This window comes from Elephas maximus, chromosome 7, assembly GCF_024166365.1.
Source record: "Elephas maximus indicus isolate mEleMax1 chromosome 7, mEleMax1 primary haplotype, whole genome shotgun sequence".
Taxonomy (NCBI): Eukaryota; Metazoa; Chordata; class Mammalia; order Proboscidea; family Elephantidae; genus Elephas; species Elephas maximus.
The window spans coordinates 50,473,373-50,497,887 of record NC_064825.1 but is presented as its reverse complement, the minus strand read 5'-3'; the positions used below and the strand labels follow the sequence as shown (position 1 = coordinate 50,497,887).

The 24,515-nt window shown below is 39.9% G+C and overlaps 1 protein-coding gene across 1 annotated transcript in view; it reads right to left on the bottom strand.

Annotated features, from left to right (window-relative positions):
* Nucleotides 1–401: 401 nt before the first annotated feature.
* LOC126079001 (protein PIP-1-like) overlaps nt 402–24,515 on the bottom strand; it is a 152,596-nt gene continuing 128,482 nt past the window's right edge. The window contains exons 3-4 of the mRNA XM_049889874.1: nt 1,388–1,501; nt 402–526 (exon numbers count right to left, since the gene is read on the bottom strand). Coding sequence (XP_049745831.1) covers nt 402–526; nt 1,388–1,501 — 239 coding nt within the window. The remainder of the gene's footprint in view (nt 527–1,387; nt 1,502–24,515) is intronic.

Genomic DNA, 24,515 nt, shown 5'->3' with positions numbered 1-24,515 from the left:
TCATTAACATAACAAAGACAACCCATTCTCAAAGGGGATTGTAACACAGGCATAAAGGTTAGGATTTATAACACATATTTTGGGGTGACATATTTCAGTCCATACCAGTGACCACAAAACCAGACTCAACAAATTTAGAATGAATTATACAGAAGGGAGGAACAAAGCAAATGAAGGAGACCAGAATCTAAGAAATGACAGAGCTCCACAGGTGGTGGGAGAGAGAAAGCCTCCATCAGTTGGGTTGAGCTTTTAAAATCTGAGCACTTGTAGCTGGGAAGGAGCAGATTTCAGGGCTTAGACAATGATGGGGAAAGAGAGCCTGGTCCATCGAGGCTTACACATGAGAAATGAGATGGGCTGAGCTGGAGAACCAAAGCTTGGGATCAAGTTCCAAGGTTCTACATTCTGTTACAGAGATCGTTTTCTTTGCAGCATGAAGTAATCATTTGAAAAGTTCCTTGGCATATGGCCTTGTTGGTGCAGTTGTACCTACAGTTCTGGTATCCACGGAAGAGCCTGTAATCTGGAGAAGAAGAAAGACAAGGAAAGGGGATTCCTTATTTTTTGCCTTTGCGTGTCCTCTCCAGGTAGGCAAACATTGCCACCTAAGAGGTGAGTAATAAACTTTCATTGGAAGAGGAAGAACCAGTGATTCAATGAGTGAGGTTAAACAGCAGGCTGCTGCTTGGTGGGAAGGGACTGAGATGACTGAGGTGGACCCCTGATGGGTCGACCTCCCCAAATCCTAAATCTTTCCTACTGAGCCATCCTTACCTGAAAGCCCAACCACGAATATGCCCCAGTGGAATATTTACAGCCCAATTCCTGTCATCCCTCAAAATCTAATAGCGTCTTGCTTGATTTTTTTAATGTCTTCTATATCTCAAAAAAGAATGACTCAAGACATACTCTACTCCCTGGCTCATTAACAAAACAAAGACAACCAATTTTCAAATGGGGTTATAACCACGGGCATAGAGGTTAGGATTTATATCACATATATTGGGAGGACATATTTCAATCCATACCAGTGGCCATAAAACGAGCCTCAACAAATTGAAAATAAATTATACAGAAGGGCTGAACAAAGTAAAAGAAGGAGACTAGAATCTAAGAAAGGACAGAGCTCCACAGGTGGTGGAAGAAAGACCCCTAGGGCCCAGAGATCCTTTAGCAAATCCTTTTTTTCCTTTTAGGGATACTGGTCCCTTTTAGGTATTCTGGTGGCAACACTGCACCAGAACCACAGGGCCCTGTCCCAACTCTTTAGCTGGAAAAAAACCCTCTCTCACTCTCTGCTCAAGCTCCCAGGGCTCTTCAGAGAGCCATCTTCTTGAAAATTTGGAAACAGTCAGGTCAAGAGGGCTTCTCATTTGCCACCTACTATCATAGTACTTCATCAGAACACACTCCTCATTTTCATTGGCTTTGCAGATGGTTCTCTGACGTGCGCAACTCCCATCAGGTCTGACATGAATACACCGGAAACAGCGTAGAGCTGGAATGCCAAAAACAGCACAATGAGACTTTTTCAGGAGATGGTGCCCACCAACACACCCCCATCTGGTATGAACAATGGTCAGATCCCCACACGCGTTGGCATTGGTTGTTGTGCTAAAAGAGTGATTTCATTTCTCTGTGGTTGGCTTCAAGCAGTGGAGCCTCCCCTGCACCTTCGAGGGGCCTGCACTAACGGCCTTTGGGGAGAGGAGGCATCTGTGCCTGTGGGGCAAGGCCTGTGTCTAAGCACAGACTGAACTTCTATACTCACAAGTACTCGGGATTCCTGAAACGGACTGTTTTCCAGGAGGGAGAAAATCATGGCCTACATTGGAGCTCCCCCAGGCCTCAAGTGCCGTGACCCTGGAATCCTTCTCTCAGTCCTTTCAGAACAACCCTCATTATCTGCCCTCATCACACACAAAAAACTTTCTTAGATCCCTTTCAACTCAAATTTAGGGCTCTCAGAAAGGAAGCTAGAGGAACTGGAGAGTATCATGAATTAATACTATGTGAGGAACTTTTCAATTTTGAGGTGCTGGTAGGTCTATTTCAGGGGATTTCAGGACTAAAATGAAGCACTCCATTCTGAAATTAAACTAAGGGTTTTACTTCTACACTCCTGATAACCATTAGGCTTCTGTTAAAGTTTGCTGTTTGAAAAACAAACCTCAGTTGTGTTCATTAAGAGAGTTCCTGTAGCTGGTCTTAGAAAAAGCTTCATTGAGCTGTTAAACCAAATTAGTGCCTCTAGATATACATGTGGTTTTAAGTACCTCAGAAGAAGTTCCTCAGCAAACATCTGGACCTTATTTCTTTTTCTCTCAGCTAAATAAGCAGGGTTTATTTACACATTCCTAACTAATGTCAGTTCTGTATCCAAAGATTCCAGTTAAGTTGGCCCAGCTGTAAATGTATGATTAAACTTCCACGTCAAAATTCTTTATATTTTTCATTTTAGAAGAATTGCCTTCGTTAAATAGTATCACTTTTGAGAGATTAGCGTTACACTAAACTCCAGTGTAAATAAAATTTTAGTTAATTGCTACCCTTGTAAATCTCACCTCCTATCTTGGGATTGCTTTCATGTGAAACTGTGATCTGTACTCACTGGATTTGTTAAATATCTTTGTTTTTCCTGTAAGGCAGAGCATACCATTACGGCCAAACTGGATGCATGCTCTACTACACTTCGTTCTTTCAATATATGTTATTTCTTTTACATATCAGATTGGAGTGTTGGTCCAGTGACTTCACTAGGACAATATTAGTGTGGGAGGTAAGTTGAGCTTGAAGTAAATTAGAGGAGAAAGGAGGAAGAAATGAAGAGGAGCATTTTGGGGCCCAAAGTGGATGAGGAAGCAAAGAAGAGTGGAGGCCTAGGAGGTAGAAAACAAGTGGGGGTAGGATGGAGGCTGTGAAGATCGCCTCTAAAGGGAAGGTCAGGACCATTCTTGTACCTCATTTCTCACTTCCCCATGGAACAACGATCAACAGCTGCTTGTGTGGGTTCTGCACACCTATAGCCAACCCTCACTATCCTTCAGTATGACCCCAGAACCTTACCTTGAAGGAAACTCAACAGCAAGGAGAGGCCAAGCAGCAGCAGTACGAAGCGCTTACCCATCTCAGAACCCAAAGCCAAGGAGAGGCAGAAGGCAGAATAAAGCCCGAAAGTGTCTCTCACACTCAGAATTGCTGCTTTATAAACCCAGGCTAGGAGAGACAGCCAATGAGAGTCCAGATGGAGGGTGTATATTCCTTGCCAGAAGGCAGTCATCACCCTGGCTCCTACCAGCATTTCTGGTTCTGCTCACCTTCGTGGCCAGCCAAGGCAACCACATTCTTTCATGGCTTCTTCTGTCTCAATTGAACCAGCTGTAAAATGGAGAAACATATCTGCCTTAATCAGCGAAAGAGTTTGTGAGAATCGTTTACTGACTCTGGATCACACTGGCCTCAAACTCCATACGTCACAGCAGTACTTCTCTAACATATGATGGGAGTAAAGATATTTGAAGCTCATAATAAAATGAAGTTCAGAGAAATGCATATGTACCTTGACTGTGGCAAAATACAGACCTGAACACAAAATAGGAGCAAGGTGGTTTACCTTCCATGTTGCGTTCCAGACTAGAAGTTTTTAGCTGCTGTCAGTTAGTTACTGACTCATGACAACCCCATGTGTTACAAAGTACAACTACTCCATAGGGTTTTCTTGGCTATAATGTTTAAGGAAGCAGATCACCAGGCCTTTTGTTCTATTATACCACTGAGTAGGTTGAAACTGTCAACCTTGCAATTAGCAGCAGATACAAATTGCTTGTGCAGCTCAAGCTCCTTCCAGGCTAGACTCAGTTCAATCCATAACAATTGGGTTGGTCATAAATGTTTAAAAAGATGCTGCAAGAGTGGGAATTTATCGTATAGGCAGGCCTCTTAAGTTTTCTTTGCTGAATGTTTTCATAAGAATTTGAAGACTAAATTTGTGAAAGTCTCTTCAAAGCTAGGAAGCCAAGCCAAGAACTTGTCTCCAGATTTCACCTGTAGTACCAACAGATTTGAATTAGTTTCTCTCTTCTTGAAGTCCCCAAATCTTATAAGGCATTCTTCTAATTTGATGATATTCTCCAAGTGAATCATTACATTTCAAATAAACCTAATAATTTTTAGAACCTCTCTGTTTACAAATAGAAAGAAAACAAATCTGTTGAGACTTTAAAAAAAAAAAAAATTGATACAACCACATTGTATCAATCAAAATAAGCACCCCAATATCTTAGAGATGTGAGGGATCCCCTTACATCTAGTGAACTGCTTAAATCAACCAGTTTACTGATCTTGAAAAATCTCCAAAGTAACCTTTACAGGACCAAATTATCCTTGGTTAAGCTATACCATTTAGGAAGCTAGGTACACGAATTAGGAAAGAGGCAACATGTTAAAAAATTTTTTATTTTTTTTACTGGGAAATGCCAAAAGACAAGTTTTAGGTATAAAGACATCATTTAAGATTAGATTTTGAGATGTTTTTCATTTAGTTAATTAGAATCTCTGGTCATAGAGAAACAATGCTAGGATATCTATATAACCAAAGACACAATGATGATATTTGTATTTTCTTAAGCAATCGAGAACATGATAAAGTCAACATAAGATCATGAACTTTGCCTAGAAGATAAAGCACATTTATAGAAGATAAAGAGAAGCTTTTAAAAGGTCTTCCTAAGCACAACCCAGTTATTAAGGAAAATTTTGTTATTTTACAGAAGATAAAACCAAATTCCAGCTTTGCATGTTATTTGATGCTAAAGGTTTCCAAAAATCCTATGAAGTCTTAGTTAGCTTTGAGTATAAGAACATTGCTTTACCACAAACCTGCTATTACTTTTCATAAACATAGAGCTTTGCTCCACGCTTACTTTTTTCTCATTCTAGAATGGCTAGATATTTTACATGACAACGAAAGTTGCTCTCTGGTTTTAACAGAATCCATCTTGTACACCTTACCTAATCTAGCCTAAATCTAACATTTAATCTACCAAAAGAGCTTGAAAATCATGTTTAAGCTGTTATACTAAAAACATAATTGCTGTAGAAATATTTGTTTGTCATGACAAATTCACTTCCATTAATTTCTGATAATAGTGGGACTATTCAATTTTTTAATTTGTCATTTATCTTGAAATCAATCAAAATACAACTTCTTGAAAGGGTATTATAATCTAATTGGTAATACCATCCAGAGGTAGAAAAATATGACATATACACACTGTCATGGATTGAATTATGTCCCCCCAAAAATGTGTATCAATTGGGCTGAGCCATGTTTCCAGGTATTGTGTGATTTTCCTATATAGTGTAAATCCTGCCTCTATGCTGTTAATGAGGGAGGATGGGCTGCAGTTGTGTTAGTGAGGCAGGACTCAATCTACAAGATTGGATTTGGTTTGGGGCAATCTCTTGAGGTTAAAAAAAAAAGAAGAAGAAGCTAGCAGAGAGACAGGGAGACCTCGTACCACCAAGAAAGCAGTGCCAGGAGTGGAGCTCCTCCTTTGGACCAGGGTTCCTGCTCAAAGAAGCTCCTAGTCCAGGGGAAGATTAATGAGAAGGCCAACAGAGAGAGAAAGCCTTCCCCTGGAGCTGACACCTGAATTTGGATTTTAGCCCACTTTACTCTGGGAAAATAAACTTCTCTTTGTTAAAGCCATCCACTTGTCATATTTTTGTTATAGCAGCAATAGAGGACCAAGACACACACATAACATACACCTATATAGATATGGGAGCAGAAAGTAAAAGCTACTTCTCCTGAAGTCGGGGATTTAACAGTCTCTTCTGCGTGAGAGGCAATTTTGGAATGGTTTTGACTTTTAGAAACCACATTGTATCAATCAAAATAAGCACCCCAATATCTTAGAGATGTGAGGGATCCCCTTACATCTAGTGAACTGCTTAAATCAACCAGTTTACCGATCTTGAAAAATCTCCAAAGTAACCTTTACAGGACCAAATTATCCTTGGTTAAGCTATACCATTTAGGAAGATAGGTACACGAATTAGGAAAGAGGCAACATGTTAAAAACAGAACTTTTTCCAGAAATAGGAGAGACCTGAGACTTAAAGGACTCTATGAGAACTGGAAAGTTTGGTAGGAATGTGAGACTTGTGCATCTTGTTCCTAGGGCCACATCTTCATAGTTCAAAAAAAAAAAAAAAAAAACGAAACCCATTGCTGTCAAGTTGATTCCGACTTGCAGTGACCCTATAGGACAGAGTAGAACTGCCCCATCGAGTTTCCAAGGAATGCCTGGTTGATTTGAACTGCCGACCTTTTGGTTAGGAGCCATAGCACTTAACCACTATGCCACCAGAGTTTTCTGTTTATGGTTGGCCACTTCCAAATGCAGATCTGACAGTCTGTTTCTTCTGACAAGTGGAAAACCAGAGAAAAAACTCTCTCTGGATCAAAGCAAAGCTCTCAGGAGAAAAACAAAGAACAAGGTGAAACGCATCCAGTTTTATAGGTGACCCACAATAAACTTTATCCAAGTTGATGCTGGTCTGGTAAGAATGTCAGACTAGCCTGTCTCTGAGACTGGCTTGAACAGTAAGGCTGAAGGAGACTAAACCTGTGACCTATGTTATAATTCTCTTTTTTATGACAAATAACACTTTTAGAGAGCCCAACACGAAATAGTAACAGTAGCGCAAAGAAAGCATATGTTGTTTATTCAATCAATTAATCTGTGTGGGCACAGAGAGACCTCTCTGTTCAGACAAATAGGGAGACTCATCTCAGGCCACATAAAGCAAGTTTTTAAAGAGAAAAGAGAGGAAATACAAAAGAAATTTAAGTAAAAGAGCTAATCTTAACATAATTAATTTGAATCATGCTCCCTGGCCTTCCTGAGGTTAGTTGATATAGGCCACCAGGTGGTGTTTGTGGCCTGGTCAGCCTCTGTTCATTTGCACAAATTCTCAGGGGTTGTCAGGGAATTTCAAATAAAAAAGACAGCTTAGCTACTTCCGAATTTCCAAGGATAATTCCTCATGGAAAAGAACAAAAGCCAAGGCAAACAGGGAAAAGTTAAATTTTTGTACAAGGTAAAATTTAAGCAAGTTTGTAGTCACCAGAAGTCATGTCACATGAAGAGATTTGCACAATTTGATAATCACTGTGTCTCCTTATTCCTTTTACGTGTTCTTGGCTGCATTCTACATTGGTCAATGACCTTTGTAAAATTTCCCACATACTTACAGAAATCTATCAACTTCTCTTGTCCTCAGTTCCTCTCTTTAACAATCCCGAGTCATTCAATCAATATCTGAATTGATGAGTGAGTACTGGTTTACCTATATTGTGTAATGACTGTATTCAGAACATGGAAGGAGGGGGAAGGAAATGTGCAAGAGAGTTGAATCCTCATCTATCTTATTAGTAAGTCTACAGATTATGTCTAAACTTGATGAATTAGAAATACCGATGTAAATTTATAATTTCATAGAGACAAAAGCCAGAAAAATTCCTAAAGTAGTTAAGAGTGACTGCTGAAGATGAGTAAAGGTATCCAGAGGATTGCTTAGTTTTTAAATAAACACTTTGTGCACATGTAAATTTTATCTAATCATCTGAAACTCAGAGAAGTCAAAGCAAGTTTCCTAGAGGAGTTCCCATTGCATTTTCTTGTCATGGCTTGTTCAGCAGGCATTGCTTCCTCACCACTGAAGAGGTACGGTCTGAAACAATTGGTCCATTCTACATCCAAAATTTTTTCCTTAAATTTCATGAAACGCACATGGTGTCCAGGAGGCCCCATTCATAATTTAAGCTGAAGTGGAGCCAGACTAGCCATAAAAAAGAAACAAAAAACAAACTCATTGCCGTAGAGTTGATTCCAATTCATAGTTCCTACAGAACAGAGTAGAAATGCCCCATAGGTTTTCCAAGGAGTGATTGGTGGATTCAAACAGCCAACCTTTTGGTTAGGAGCCATAGCTCTTCACCACTACTCCACCAGGGATTCCAGACCAGCCAGAGAGAACAGAAAGAACATTCCTTGTTTCTAGGTTACGTTCCTCCAAATTGTCTTGCTCCACCCCCTACTAGAGAATTTGGAGGAACCTAGACTAGAAGCAAATTGTCTGGCTCCACCCCCTGCTCCCCCACCCGTCTGTCAGTTTCTCATACTGTGGGGGCTTGCATTTTGCTGTGATGCTTGAAGCTATGCCACCAGTGTTCAAATACCAACAGGGTCACCCATAGTGCACAGGTTTCAGCTGAGTTTCCAGACTTAGAGAGAGTAGGAAGAAGGACCCAGCAGTTTAATTCTAAAAAGAATTAGCCAGTGAAAACTTTATGGATACCTTTGGAACACTGTCTGATATGGGGCCAGAAGATGAGCCCCCCAGGCTGGAAAGCACTCAAACGATGACATGGGAAGAGCTACCTCGTCAAAGTAGAGTTGACCTTAATGATGTAGAAGGAGTCAAGCTTTCAGGACCTACATTTGCTTACATGGCATGACTCAAAATGAGAAGAAATAGCTGCAAACATTGATTAAAAAAATCAGAAAGTGGAACATATGAAGTAAGAATCCAGGAAAATTGGAAATTGTCAATAATGAAATGGAATGCATAAACATTGATACCCCAGGCATTGGTGAAGTGAAATGCACTGATATTGGCCATTTTGAATCAGATAATCATATAGTCTACTATGCTGGCAAAGACAACTTGAAGGAGAATGGGGTTGCATTCATTATCAAAAAGGAACATTTTAGGAGCTATCCTGAAGTACAACACTGTCAGTGATAGGATAATATCCATATGCCTACAAGGAAGACCAGTTAAAGTGACTATTATTCAAATTTACACACTACCCACTTAAAAAAAATTTTTTTTTTTTTAATTTTTTTCCGCTAAGGCCAAAGGTAAAGAAATTGAAGATTTTTACCAACTTCTGCAGTTGGAAATTAATCAAAAATGCAATCAGGATGCATTGATAATTATTGGTGATTGCAATGTGAAAGTAGGGAACAAAAAAGAAGCGTTGGTAGTTGGAAAATATGTCCTCAGACAATGTTATACATAAGGTGACACTAGGTCAGAACCACTCCACAGGAACAAATGACAACACCATCACTTGCTATGTTTTAGGCTTCTGAGGTTTCAATGAGATAATATAGGCGAACAAGGCGAACATACTCAGCAGAATGCCAGGAACAAAGCAGGTATTTAACGAAGAAGAGTAATGAATTACTGAGGTTTCCATTCCTTTGAAGGATTAAGTTTTGCAGGTATTATCATATACACTTAATTTATATGTTATGCATATAGTACTTTTATAGATTCCTACTTACAACCACACCGTCAGGCATGTCAATATAAAAACCCGATCAACATAAGAGTCTAAAATCTAAAAATAATTGCAACAACTCAACAACAAAAAGGCAAACAACCCAATCACAAAATGGGCAAAGAACATGAACAGAATATTCACCAAAGAGAACATCCAAGCAGCTAACAAACTTATGAAAAGATATCCATGATCACAATTAGAGAGATGAAAATCAAAACTATGAGATAACAATTTACCCCCACTGACATGGCACTGACAGAAAAAAAAAAAAAAGTAGATAAAAACAACAAAAGTTGCCCGGAGGTGGGGAGATCGGAACACTAATCCTTTGTTGAAGTGAGTATAAAATGCTACAACAACCAAGGAAAACACTATGGTGCTTTCTCAAAACTGGAAATAGATCTAGCAATCCCACTGCTAGGTATATACCCTCCAAAAAACCCGTTGCCGTCCAGTCTATTCTGACTCAGAGTAACCCGATGGATAGAATAGAACTACCCCATAGGGTTTCCAAGGAGCAGCTGGTGGATTTGAACTGCCTACCTTTTGTTTAGCAGCCGAACACATAACCACAGCATGTAAATGCAAATATGTGGGTGCAGACATCTATATGCATTGAAGACACAGACACAGATCCTTCACAGACATAATCAAACACCTTCCAAGATTGGTTTCCTGGGTTTGAAAACTTAGGGTCATTGTCTCATGGGACAACTCAGTCAAATGGCATAACATAGTTCACAAAAAGCATGATCGGCATCCTAGTGAAGTGAGTAGTATCTGGGATCTTGAAAGCTTGTGAGCTGCCATCTAAAACGTATCTACGGGTCTCTACTTGCCTGGAGCAAACAGTAAAATATTAACCAATGGGTCAGAGAAGAAACAAGTCTATAGAAGAGCCAGAAATACTTCTACCCTGAGAACAGAAGAACTAACTTGTTCCTGGCTACCACCACTGACTGTTCTGACTAGGGTCCCAGACAGAGTGGGAGAAAAATGTGAAGCAGCACTCAAATTCTTAATTAAAAGTCAGACAAAGTGGAACAGTAGAGAGCAGAGGACTCCCTGAGACTATTGCCCTGAGCTACCCTTTAAACTTAGAACTGAGCCTGTGCTCTAGGATCACCTTTTAGCAAAATAGCAGAGTGGCCCACATAATAAAGGACATTACCTGTAAGATGGGTGCTCTACTTAACCACAATCAGTAGGAGACCTGAAGGTCAACAATTACTCAAAGGCAAAGATAAGAAGATGAGGAGGCAAGGAAACATGCTACTGAAAATGGAACAAAAAAACACAAAGAAAGAGAATGTGACACATTATGCTTAATGTAACTAATGTCACTCAACAATTTGTGCAGAAATTGCCAACTGGGAACCTACCTTGCTTTGTAAACTTTCACCAAAAACTCTAAAATATTATTTTTAAAAATCTAATCAATAGCTCAGTTAGAGTTAAAAAGTGTTCTTGAGTCCAAACACTTTCCCCAAACACAGGATATTCCTCCAGTGAGATGAGCTCTTCATATTACAGTTTTGATCAGCTTATATACAGTACAAACAGGATATTTTCCAAAAGGAAAATTTTAAATGAATGATTGTCATTCACTTATCAGCATGATGTGGGCTATTAAAAGTGGGGCTTTACATGGCATTGGTTTACTAAGTTTGTGTGTCTGCATTCTGTGGGCTAGTTATGGTTTATCTAATTATTTAAACTTTCCCCAGATCTTTTGTCTTCATCGTAAGTTGTTAGTTTCTGGGAAGGTTTAAGAGGTAAATATGAATGGGCTGGGGTCAATTGTCTTTAATAGACATCTATTATCACCCCTATTTTGCAGAAGAGAAGAGGAGGTTCTGAGAAGTTATATCTTATTCCCACAGTTTATCTTGACTCAATATTCCATAGTTCTTGTAACTCCATGCTATGGGAGGTGATAATGTACGCTGGACACATTTCAGGGGCTCAGCTCTGAGGAATGACTAGGAAGGTGGCTGGCATGGAAGAGGAGCCTAGACCTCCAGGAAACTCCTCGTCATGCGCCTTAGGCCAGCACTGAACTGCAGCCTCTATCCAGCACCCCTACCCTGACCTGTAAATGCACACACCCCTTCCTCACAAGGTCTAATCTCAGCTGCTTTTCACTTCGCTCAGAGACACAGGGATAAGCAGCATCTTCTCAGAGCATAGGGAGGCCTTAGCTGTTAAAAACCCCAAGGCCCAACTCTATTCTCTCTGGTAAACTGTTTTCAGTTGCCGACTTTTGACAGGTACTGTGCTTAAAATTAATACCAAATTAATCTTCACTTTAACATTTTATCTTTTCTTTACAAGTGAAAAAAGAATAAGAGAGATTACATACCCCATCCAGAGTCATACAGTGAATAAGCTCTGAGGGCCTAACGCACCTGAGGTTCTTTTTTTTTTATTTAGTGTCGTTTTAAATTGCACGCTATGGTCTCCAAAGGACACAAACACCTTCTAAAGGGAAATGAAAAGGATTCCTGGTCACAAATAATGACAATAATACGGCAGAATATGATTCAATTACAAGGTAGAGTAAATTAAAAAAAAAAAAACAAACAGAAAACATTGTAGATAGGGAGAGGAAAGGACTGTATCTAAAATTTTTTATAGTTTTTATTTGGGAGATGACTGGAAGAGTGATTCTCAACTGGGTGTGATACCACCCCAGGGGATTATTGCCAATGTTTGGAGACATTTCCGGTTGTCACAATTGGGAGAGAGTTTGTTATGGCTATGTACTGGAGAGAATGAACAAATCTGTCCTGGGAGAACTAAATTCAAAATGCACCTTAGAATTGAGGATGGTGATATTTCCTCTCATGTACTTAGAACATGTTATCAAGAGGGTCTAGTCCCTGGAGAAGGACATCAAGCTTAGAAAGGTAATGGTTCAGTTAAAAAGGGGAAGACGCTCAATGAGATGAATTGAGCAATGGCTGCAACAATGGGCTCACACATGCTAACGATTGTGAGGATGGCACAGGACTTGGCAGTATTTTGTTCTGTTGTAGATAGAGTCGCTATGTGTCAGAGCTATGTGTCTGGGAAGCTGGACTGTATGAAGAAGAACGGGACATCAGAATTGCAGGAAGACTCGTTAACAACCTGCATTGTGCAGATAACACAACCCTGCTTGCTGAAAGGGAAGAGGACTTTAGAAACTTACTGATGAAGATCAAAAACCATAGCCTTCCATACGGATTGCGCCACAACTTAAAGAAAACAAAAATCCTCACGACTGGTCCAATAAGCAAAACACATGATAAACAGAGAAAAGATTGAAGTTGTCAAGGATTTCATTTTACTTGGATCCACAATCAACACTCATGGAGGAAGCCAAGAAATCTAAGGACCCATTGCACTGAGCAAATTGGCTGCAAAAGACCTCTTTAAAGTGTGAAAAAACAAATATGTCACCTTGAAGGCTAACATGCGCCTCATCCAAGCCATGGTGTTTTCAGTCACCTCATATGCATGCCAAAGCTGGATAATGAATAAGGAAGACCGAAGATGAGCTGCCTTTGAATTGCGGTGTTGGCAAAGAAATATTGAATATACCATGAACTGCCAAAAAGAATGAACAAATCTGTTTTGAAAGAAGTACCACCTTAGAAGCAAGGATGGCGAGATGACGTCTCACACACTTTGTATGTGTTATCAGGAGGGATCAGTCCCTGGATAAGGACATTATGCTCGGTTAAGGGTCACTGAAAAAGAGCAAGACCCTCAATAAGATGGATTGACACAGTGGTTGCAACAATGGGCTCAATCCTAGCAACAATTTTGAGGTTGGTGCACACCTGGGCATTGTTTCCTTCTCTTGTGCATAGGGTCACTATGAGTTGGAACTAACGGGACAGCAACTAACAACAACAACAACAGAACTGACTCCATGGCACCTAACAACTGTGAAAGGAGGCCTGGGATGCTGCTGAACATCATACAGTGCACAGACCACCTGCCCACAATAAAGAATCATATGACCTGGAATGCCAAGAGTGCCAAGGTGGAGAAATGCTGATCTAGAAGAAGGGTAGGATTCTCTCAGAGCCAGATCATAGGAAACAATTTAGAGGTTTCTAGAGGTATAAACAAGGAAAAGTGCAGTGTGTTCTGAAAATGAAATAAACCTGGCATTGGTTAAAGTACTGGGAGTACTGGAGTAGATGGTGAGGGCAAATTTGAGTAAAGTGTTGAATGCCAAACAGAGGAGATTGTACTTAATTAGTTGTAGCAGTACCTTAGTTTCTTAGTGCTGCTCTAACAGAAATACTACAAGTGGGTGGCTTTAATAAGCTGAAATTTATTTCCTTACTCTTTTGGAGACTAAAAGTCTAAATTCAGGGAACCGGTTCTACAGAAGGGCTCCCTCTGTATCCACCCTGGAGGAAAATCCTTGCCTCAGCTTCTCTAGCTCTGGCATTCCTTCTTCTTGGAGATTTTCACACGGCATCATCTTTCCTCCTTTTGTGCTCACTTCTCCCTGTGCTTATGCTGCTCGTTGTATCTCGAAAGCGATTAGGTTTAAGACATACTCTACAGGGATATGTTCTCATTAGCATAACAAAGATTCCCAAAGAAGATAATATGCATTGGTAGAGGTTCTTGATTTTCAGAACTGTAGTGGAGAACCTAATTGGTTCACAAGACTACAAATCCAAGATGGAGTGCAACAGAAAATAATTACAGGCACCTCTGGGATCAGAAAGATTAGTGTGGGTTTTGTTTATAGTATTTCTAATATTCAGTGTTCTCATTTCCAGATAAAAGGAATCTCTTTCATCTTAAACTATTTCTCATAACAATTTATTAGACTGTGTTGTTTTTTAATTCTTTATTGTGCTTTATATGAAGGATTACAGAGCAAATTAGTTTCTCATTAAACAATACAGATATTATTTTGTAACACTGGTTGCCAACCCTGCAACTTATCAACACTTTCCTATTCTCAACCTTGGGATCTCCACTTCTATTTGTCGAGCTCCCAGGTTGCCTCCAGCCTTCTCATGCTTGTCCCTGTGCTGCTCTGCCCATTTACCGTCGTATACATGGTTGAGCCACATGTAGCACTGTTTGTTTTATGGGCCTGTCTAATGTTTAACTGAAGGGTGAACCTGAGGAGTGACTTAAATACTGAATTAAAAGGGTGCCTGGGGACCATAATCTTAGAGTTTCTCCAGTCTCTCTCAGATGAGTAAATGTCTTTTTCTGTGAGTTTGAAGTTTGTTCTACATTTTTCCCCAGCTCTGTCCGGGACCTTCTGTTGTGATCCCTGTCAGAGCAATCAGTGGTGGTAGCTGGGCACCATCTAGTTGTGCTGGGCTCAGTCTAGAGGAGGATGTGGTAGTTGTGGTCCATTAGTCCTTTGGACTAATCTTTCCCTTGTGTCTTTGGCTTTCTTCATTCTGCCTTGCTCCAGACGGGGCAGAACAAGTGAAGTTATTTTAGGTAGCTGCTCAAAAGCTTTTCATGCCCAAGAGGCTACTCACCAAAGTAGGATGTGAAGTATTTTCTTCATAAACTACTTTACGGCAATTGAGCTAGATGTCTGTTGAGACCATGGCCCCAGTCTTCAGGCCAGTAATTCAGTCCCACAGGACTTTGGATGTGTCTATGTAGCTTCTATGACTTTGCCATGATCAAGTTGTGCTGACTTTCCCAGTATTGTGTACTGTCTTACCCTTCATCAAAGTTACCACTTACCTATTGTCTAGTTAGTGTTGTTTCCTCTACACCACACTGCTGCCTCATAGCCATCAAAGATTGTTGCTTTCTGTGTATAAACCTTCTCATGAGTTTTTATAATAGTCATCTCACAAACCCTTTTGCAATTGACTTATTTCACTCAGCATAATGCCCTTCAGATTCATCCATGTTGTGAGGTATTTTGCAGATTCATCATTGTTTTTTTATCTTTAGGTAGTACGCAATTGTGTATATGTTCCATAGTTCCAACATTCATTCATTTGTTGACGGGCACTAAGGTTATTTCCATCTTTTTGCTATTGTGAATAATGTTGCAGTGAACATGAGGGTGCATATGCCTATTCATACGGTGGTTTTTATTTCTCTAGGATATATTCCTAGGAGTATGATTGCTGGATTGTATGTATTTCTATTTCTAGCTTTTTAAGGAAGTGCTGTATCGTTTTCCCGTAAACCTTGCTGGTGTAGTTGTTAAGAGCTACAGCTGCTAACTAAAAGATCAGCAGTTGGAATCCACCAGGCACTCCTTGGAAACCCTATGGAGCAGTTCTACCCGATACTATAGGGTCTCTTTGGGCCAGAATTGACTCAATGGCAATGGGTTTGTCTTTTTTTTTTTGTATATATTTACCCAAAATGATTCTACCATTTTACAGTCCCACCATCAGTGCATAAGAGTTCCAAACGCCTAGCAACTTTTCCAACATTTGTTATTTATTTATTTTTTAATTTCCACTGGTACTTTTGGGGTGAGACGGTATCTCATTGCAATTTTGATTTGCAGTTTTCTAATGGCTAATGGCATTTCCTCATGTGTCTGTTAGCTGCCTGAACGTCTTTGGTGAAGTGTCTGTTCATATCCTTTGCCCATTTCTTAATTGGATTGTCTTTTTGTTGTCTAAGTGTAGGATTTTTGTATAAACTACAGATATTAGACCTTTGTTGGAAATGTCATAGCGAATTTTTTTTCTAGTCTATAGGTCTCTTTTAACAGTTTTAGTTAAGTCTTTTATGAGCATAAGTATTTAATTTTTAGAAGATCCCAGTTATCTAGTTTATCTTCTGGAGTTTGTGTATTGTTAGTTATGGGTTGTAAGCTATTAATGCTTTATATTATGGCCTCTAGCATTGACCCTATGTTTTCTTCTACTATCTTTATAGTTTTTGGTTTTATATTTAGGTCTTTGATCCATTTCAAATCAGTTTTTCTGTATGGCAGGAGGTATGGATCCTGGATCCTGTTTCATTTTCTTAGAGATGGACACTCAGTTTTTCTAGCAACATTTGTTAAAAAGACTGTCTTATCACCATTTAATCGACTTTCGGCCTTTGTTGAAGGTCGGGTAGCCTTAGGTGGATGGATTTACATTTGGGTTCTCGATTCTGTTCCATTGGTCAATATGTCTGTTGTTCCAGTATCAGGATCTTTTGACGATCGTAGTTGTATAGTAGGTTCTGAAGTCAGGTAGTGTGAGTTCTCCTACTTTCTTCTTCAGTAGTGCTTAATTTATCCAGGGCCTTTCTCCTTTCCATATAAAAGTAATGATTAGTTTTTCCATCTTGTCAAAGAACATCATTGGTATTTGGGTCAAGATTGCATTGTACTTGTAGATTGCTTTAGGTGGAATTGACATTTTCACCATGTCGAGTCTACCTATCCATGAGCATGGCATGATTTTCCATTTATGTGGGTCTCTTTTGGTTTCATGTAGTAGTGATAGTTTTCTTTGTATAGGACTTTTACAGTCCTGGTTAGATTTATTCTTAAGTATTTTACATTTTAGGGACTATTATAAATGATATTGCTTTCCTGATTTCCTTTTTGTAGTTCTCTTTACAGGTGTATAGGAATCCAAATGATTTTTGTATGTTTATCTTGTATCCTGCTAGTCTGCTGAATCTATTAGTTCCAATAATTTTCTTGTGGAATCTTTTGGGTTCTGTACGTATCATACCTTATCATTTGCAAATAATGATATTTTACTTCTTCCTCACCAATTTGAATGCACTTTATTTCTTTTTCTAGCCTTATTGCTCTAGTTAAGACTTCCAGCCCAATATTAAACAGAAGTGATGATAAAGGATATCTTTGTCTTGTTCTTGTTCTCCAGGGGCATCTTTTTAGCCTCTCTCCATTGAGAATGATGTTGGTTGTTGGTTCTGTACAGATGCCTTTATAATGTTGAGGAATTACCCTTTTATTATTATTTTATTGAGAGTTTTTCTCAGGAATGTGTATTGGACTTTATCAAATGCCTCTCTACATTGATTGAGATGATTCTTATCTTTTATTTTATTCATGTGGTTACTTTGATTTTCTAATGTTGAATCACCCTTGCATACCTGGTATGAACCCTACTTGATTGAGGTGTATTATTACTTTTTTTTACATTATGCTGAATTCTATTAGCTAGATTTTTTTTTTTTTTTTTGAGAACTTTGAAATCTATATTGGCTAATGACCAATGACAGGCCAGTTGTCAAATGACATCCAGGACATCATACGTGAAGAAAACAAGAGGTCATTAAAAAGAAAGAAAAGACCAAAATGGGTGTGAGAAGACACTGAAACCTTCTCTTTAAGGTTAAGTAGCTAAAGCAGAAGGAAGAAATGATGAAATAAAAGAGCTGAACAGAATATTTCAAAATAAAATATTCTAATGACAAGTACAGAGACCTGGATATAGAAGTGCTGACATTTCTCAAGCTAAAAGAACTGAAGAAAAAATTCAAGCATCAAATTTCAATATTGAAGGATTCTACAGGGAAAATATTAAATGACACAGGAAGAATCATAACAAGATAGAAGGAATACATAGTGTCATTATACCAAAAAGAATTAGTCGATGTTCATACATTTCAGGGGATAGCATGTGATCAGGAACTGATGGTACTGAAGAAAGAAGTCAAGCTGGACTGAAGGCATTGCTGAAAAACAATTCTCCAGGAATTGACAAAATATCAATTGAGATGCTACAGACACATGACTGGAAGTGTTCACTCATCTATGCCAAGAAATTTGAAAGACAGCTACCTGGCTAATTGACTGGATGAGATCCATATTTATGCCTATTCACAGGAAAGGTAATCCAAATGAATGCGGAAAATATCCAACAATGTCATTAATATCATATGCAAGAAAAATTTTGCTGAAGATCATTTAAAAGCAGCTGCAGCAGTATAGCAACAGGGAACCACCAGAAATTCAGGGCAGATTCAGAAGAGGATGCGGAGCCAGGGATATCAATGCTGATATCAGATGGATCCTGGCTTAAAGCAGAGAATACCAGAAGGATGTTCACCTTTTTATTATTGATTATGGGAAGGCATTCAACTGTGTGGGTCATAACAAATTATGGATAACGTTGCGAAGAATGGAAATTCCAGAACACTTAACTGTGCTCATGTGGAACCTGTAGGTAGATCAATGGGATACTGATTGGTTTCAAGTCAGGAAAGGTATGCATTAGGGTATATCCTTTCACCATACCCGATCTGTATACTGAGCAAAAGATCCAAGAAGCTAGACTATGTGAAGAATGGGGCATCAGGGTTGGAGGAAGAGTCATTAACAACATGCATTATGCAGATGACACAACATTCCTTGCTGAAAGAGAAGAGGACTTCAGGCACGTCCTGATGAAGATTAAAGACCACAGTCTTCAGTATGGATTGCATCTCTACATAAAGAATTCAAAAAACCTCACAACTGGACAAATAAGCCACAACATTATAAATGGAGAAAAGATTGAAGTTGTTAAGGATTTCATTTTTCTTGAATCCGCAATCAACAGCCATGGAAGCAACATTCAGGAAATAATAAGATGCATTGCATTGGGCAAATCTGCTGCAAAGGACCTCTTTAAAGTGTTGAAACCAAAGATATCACATTGAAGACTAAGGTGTGCCTCACCCAAGCTATGGTATTTTCAATTGTATAATATGTGTGTGAAAACTGGATAATGAATAAGGAAGACTAAAGAAGAATTGACACCTTTGAATTGTGATGCTGGTGAAGAATATTAAATACGCCATAGACTGCCAAAAAAAGGGAACAAATCTGTCTTGGAAGAAGTGCATCCAGAATCCTCCTTAGAAGCAAGGATGACGAGATTGAGTCTTGCATACTTTAGACATGGTGTAAGGAGAGATCATTCTTGGAGGACACCAGGCTTGGTAAACTACAGGGTCAGTGGAAAAGAAGAAGACCTTCAAAGAGATGGATTGACACAGTGACTGCAACAATGGGCTCAAGCATAACAATGATTGTGAGGATGGTCCAGGACCAGGCAATGTTTCGTTCTGTGATACACAGGGCTCCTGTGAATTGTAACTGACTTGATGGCACCTAACAACAACAACAACACTGGATACTGGCTCGGAACTGACACTAATTCCAGGAGACCCAAAAAGTCACTGTGGCTCACGAGTCAGAGTTAGGGCATGTGGAGGTCAGGGTATTAATGGAGTCTTGGCTCAAGTCCAACTCATAGAAGGTTCATTGGTCACTGAACCCATGTGGTAGTAATTTACCCAGTTCTAGAATGCATAATTGGAATAGATATACTCAGCAACTGGTAGAACCACCACATTGGATCCCTGACAAATAGAGTAAGGGCTATTACGGTAGGAAAGGCCAAATGGGAGCCATTAGAACTGCCTCTACGTAGGAAAATAGTAAACCAAAAAAAAAAAAAAAAAACCACATCCCTGGAGTGATTGCAGAGATTAGTGCCACCATCAAAGACTTGAAGTATGCAGAGGTGGTGATCCCCACAACATCCCAGTTCAACTCACCTATTTGGCCTATGAAAACACAGATGGATCTTTGAGAATGACAGTAGATTATTGAAAACTTAATCAGGTGGTGACTCCAATTGCAGTTTCTGTTCTGGTTGTAGTTTCATTACTTGACCAAATTAATACAGGTCTTGGTACCTGGTATGCAGTTATTGATCAGGCTAATGCCTTTTTCTCCATACCTGTTTCAAAGGACCATCAGGAGCAGTTTGCCTTCAGCTGGCAAGGACAGCAATACTCCTTCACTTGCTTACCTCAGCGCTACATCATCTCTCCAGCTTCAAGTCATAATTTAGTCCAAAGGGAACTTGATCTCTTTTCCCTTCCACTAGACGTCACACTGGTCCATTACATTGATGACATTATGCTGATTGGACCTAGTAAGGAAGAGGTATCAATGACTCTGGACTTATTGGTAAAACATATATGTGTGCTAGATTGTGGGAAATTAATCCCATAAAAATCAGGCACATTCCACCTCAGTGAAATTTGCAGGGGTCCAGTGGTGTGGGGCATGTTGAGATATTCCTTCTAAACTGAAGGGTAGGTGATTGCAACTGGCTACTTCCACAACTAAAAAAGAGGTGCAACATCTAGTGGGCCTCTTTGGATTTTGGAGGCAACACATTCCTCATTTGGGTGTGCTACTCCAGCCTATTTATCAAGTGACTCAAAAGGCTGTTAGTTTTGAGTGGGACCCAAAACAAGAGAATGCTCTGCAAGAGGTTTGGGCTGCTGTACAAGCCACTCTGCCACTTGGGCCATATGATCCAGCTAATCCAATGGTGCTTGTAGTGTTAGTGGCAAATAGAGGTGCTGTTTGAAGTCTTTGGCAAGCCTCTATTGGTGAAATCTCAGTGCAAATTTTAGAGCGAATCTCTGCCATGTTCTGCAGGTAACTACTCTCCTTTTGAGAAACAGCTTTTGGCTTGTTACTGAGCCTTAGTAGAGACTGAACACTTAACTATGGGACACCAACTCACCATGCAGCCCGACCTGCCCATCATAAACGGTGTGTTGTCTGAATAACAGAGTCATAAATTTGAACATGCACAGCAGCACTCCATCATTAAATCCAAGTGGTATATATGAGATCAGGCCTGAGCAGGACCTGAAGGTACAAGTAAGTTGCATGAGGAAGTGACCTAAATGCCCATGGTCTCCACTCCTGTCACATTATCTTCCATCTCCATGTGTGCACCTATGGCCTCATGGGGAGATCGTTATTATAAGTTGACTGAAGAAGAGAAAACCCCTGCCTGGTTACAGATGGCTCTGTGCAATATTCAGGCACCACTTGAAAGTGCACAGCAGTAACATTACACCCCCTTTCTGGGACTTCCCTGAAGGACAGTGGTGAAGGAAAATCCTCTCAATGGTCAGAACTTCAAGCAGTGCACCTGGCTGTTCACTTTGCTTGGAAGGAAGAACTGCCAGATGGCAATTATTTACTGATTCATGGGCTGTGGTCAAAGGTCTGGCTGGATGATCAGGGACTTGGAAAGAACATGATTGGAAAATTGGATCCAAGGATTTATGGGGAAGTGGTATGTGAATACACCTCTCTGAATGGGCCAAAGAAGTGAAGGTGTTTGTGTCTTATGTGAATGCTCACCAAATGGTGACCTCTGCAATCAAGTAGATAGAATAAAATGTTCTGTGGAAACCAGCCATCCTCTTTTCCTAGCTACTCCTATCATTGCTCAATGGGCTTATGAATGAAGAGTCCATGGTGGCAGGGCTGGAGGTTATGCATGGGCCCAGCAATATAGGCTTCCACTCACCAAGGCTAACTTGGCTGCAGCCACTGCTAAGTGCCCAATCTGCCAGCAACAGAGAGCAACACTAATTTCCTGATATGGCACCATCCCTTGAGGAGATCAGCCAGCAACTTGGTGGCAAGTTGATTACATTGGACCACTTTGTTCATGGAAAGGGCAGTGTTCTGTCCTTACTGGAATAGGTATTTACTCTGGATATGGATTTTCCTTCCCTGCCCACAATGCTTCTGTCAAAACTACCATTCGTGGACTTACAGAATGCTTATCCACCAATGTGGTATACTACACAGCATTGCCTCAGATCAAGGGACTCACTTCACAGCAAATGAAGTGTGGCAGTGCTCCCATGCTCAAAGAATTCACTGGTCTTACCACTTTCCCTATCAACCTGTATGCATCAAATATTTTTTTGTTGTTGCTTGCTTATAAAATAAAAGATGTAAAGGTGCTAGTGCATTTTAGTTTGTGTTTGTGTTAGTTGTATCATGTTGGGGAAAGTATGACTTTATCATTGTCTTTATTCAGAGATTATGTATTGTTTAAGGATATGTTTACATGTGCCAAGTTGACAAGGGGTAAATCATTAAGATTTTGTTGACTTGACTGGGCCATGATTATATGTGATCACTTCCATGATAGAATCTGCTGTGAGTAGCCAAGGAGTTGAAAGGGAGTTTCCTTGGGGGTGTGGCCTACATCCAAATATAAGCAGACGTCCTAGCTTTTTTGCTCACTCTGGATCCTGTGGCTGCCTCTCATTTGTCTGACTGACCTCTGGCTCTTGGGACTTAAGCTATCAGGTTATCTGCAGATCTTCAGATTCATCCATCTCCACTGCCTGAGAGTGGGAGCCCTGCTCTCTGACCTGCTGATCTTGGGTTTGCCAGTTCCTGCAGCTACATAAATCCAGAGAAACCTCTATCCTGATCCATGGTGTCTTAATCATCTAGTGCTACTATAGCAGAAATGCCACAGTAGATGGCTTTAACAAACAGAAATTTATTCCTTCCCAGTAAAGTAGGTTAAAAGTCCAAATTCAGGGTGTCAGCTCCAGGGGAAGGCTTTCTCTCTTTGTCAGCTCTGGAGGAAGGTCCTTGTCCTCAATCTTCCCCTAACCGAGGAGCTTCTCAGGTGCCAGGGACCCTGGGTCCAAAGGACACACTCTGCTCCTGGTGTTTCTTTCTTGGTGGTATGTGATCCCGAACTCTCTGCTTGCTTCCCTTTCTTTTATCTCTTGAGAGTTAAAAGGTGGTACAGGCTCCACACCAGGGAAACTCCCTTTACTTTGGATCATGGAGGTGACCTAAATAACACATTTTTGGAGGGACACAAGTCAATCCATGACCCATGGACTTGGAACGATGCAGCCTTTACAATCACTTGAACCGTTTCCTTGATATAAATCTCTCTCTATACACATTTATACACTTTACTGGTTTTGCTTATCTAGAGAACCCAGCCTAAGATGCCATTACAGTCATTATGGAAAATGGCATGGCATTTTCTCAAAACTAGAACTGTATCAACACAAAATTAGCAACCCCACTCCTAGTTATTACCCTAACCAAATTGAAACCAAACCCGTTGCTGTTGAGTGGATTCTGATCCTAGAGACCTAAAAACAATGACACAAACAGATATATGCACACATGTGTTCATTGTCATTTCATTCACAATAGTAAATAAATGGAAACAATTGAAGTGCTCATCATTGGATGTATGGATAAGCAAATTGTGGTGCATACATACAATGGAATTCTATGCAACCTAAAGAATAATGATGAGTCTGCAAAACATTATAAAATGAATGGATTTGGAGGGTATAATGCTAAGTGAAATAAGTCAAGCATATAAGCATAAGCTTTGTTTGATTCCTTTTTTAGAAGAAGACAAGAATAGATATATAGAGAAAGACGAAAGTTCATTAGTGGTTACCAGGGAGAGGCGGGTGGGAGAAGAAACTAAGCACTAGATAAGAGACTTGCTATTTTTATTATTTTTTGATTATTGGAAAAGTGGTCAGGGGTGCACATAGGTGAGAATAAATAGACGTATCTCTATAGGTACATGTACACACAAATATGTGGATTCAGGCACAAATACTCATTGAAGACACTAATACAGATACTTCACAGACATAATCAAACACTTTCCAAGATTGGTTTTCTGAGTTTGAAAGTTTAGGACCATCATCTCATGGGACAACTCAGTCAATTGGCATAACACTGTTCACAAAATCACGAGCTACATCATAGGCAAACGAGTAGCCTCCGGGGTCTTAAAAGCTTGAATTTGGTCATCTAAGACATATCTAAGTGTCTCTACTCAGCTGGAGCAACAGAGTAAGAAGGTAACCAAAAGCTCAGAGATGAAACAAGTTTACAGAGCCATGACCTCATGTACCTTGAAACTAGAAAAACTAAACTGTGTCCAGCTATAACCACTGACCGTTCTGACTGGGGCCACAGTAGCAGGTCTCAGATAGAATGGGAGAAAAATGTGGAGCAGAACTACAATTCTTATTTAAAAAAAAGGAAAAAAACAGACAAACTGAAACAATAGAGAAGAGAGAACTCCCTGAGACACCCTTTAAACCTAGAGCCGAGCCTGTCCTCTGAGATCACCTTGTAGTGAAATAGCAGAGTGGCACACAAAATAAAGGATATTAGCCATAAGACGGGTGCTGTACTTAACAACCATCAGCACGAGACCAAATGTCATCAATTACTCAAAAGGAAAGATGAAAAGATTAGGGGGCAGGGAAACAGGAGTACTTGAAAGTAAACAAACAGAACACAAAGAAATTGCTGACATATTGTGATAAGAGTAACTAATTC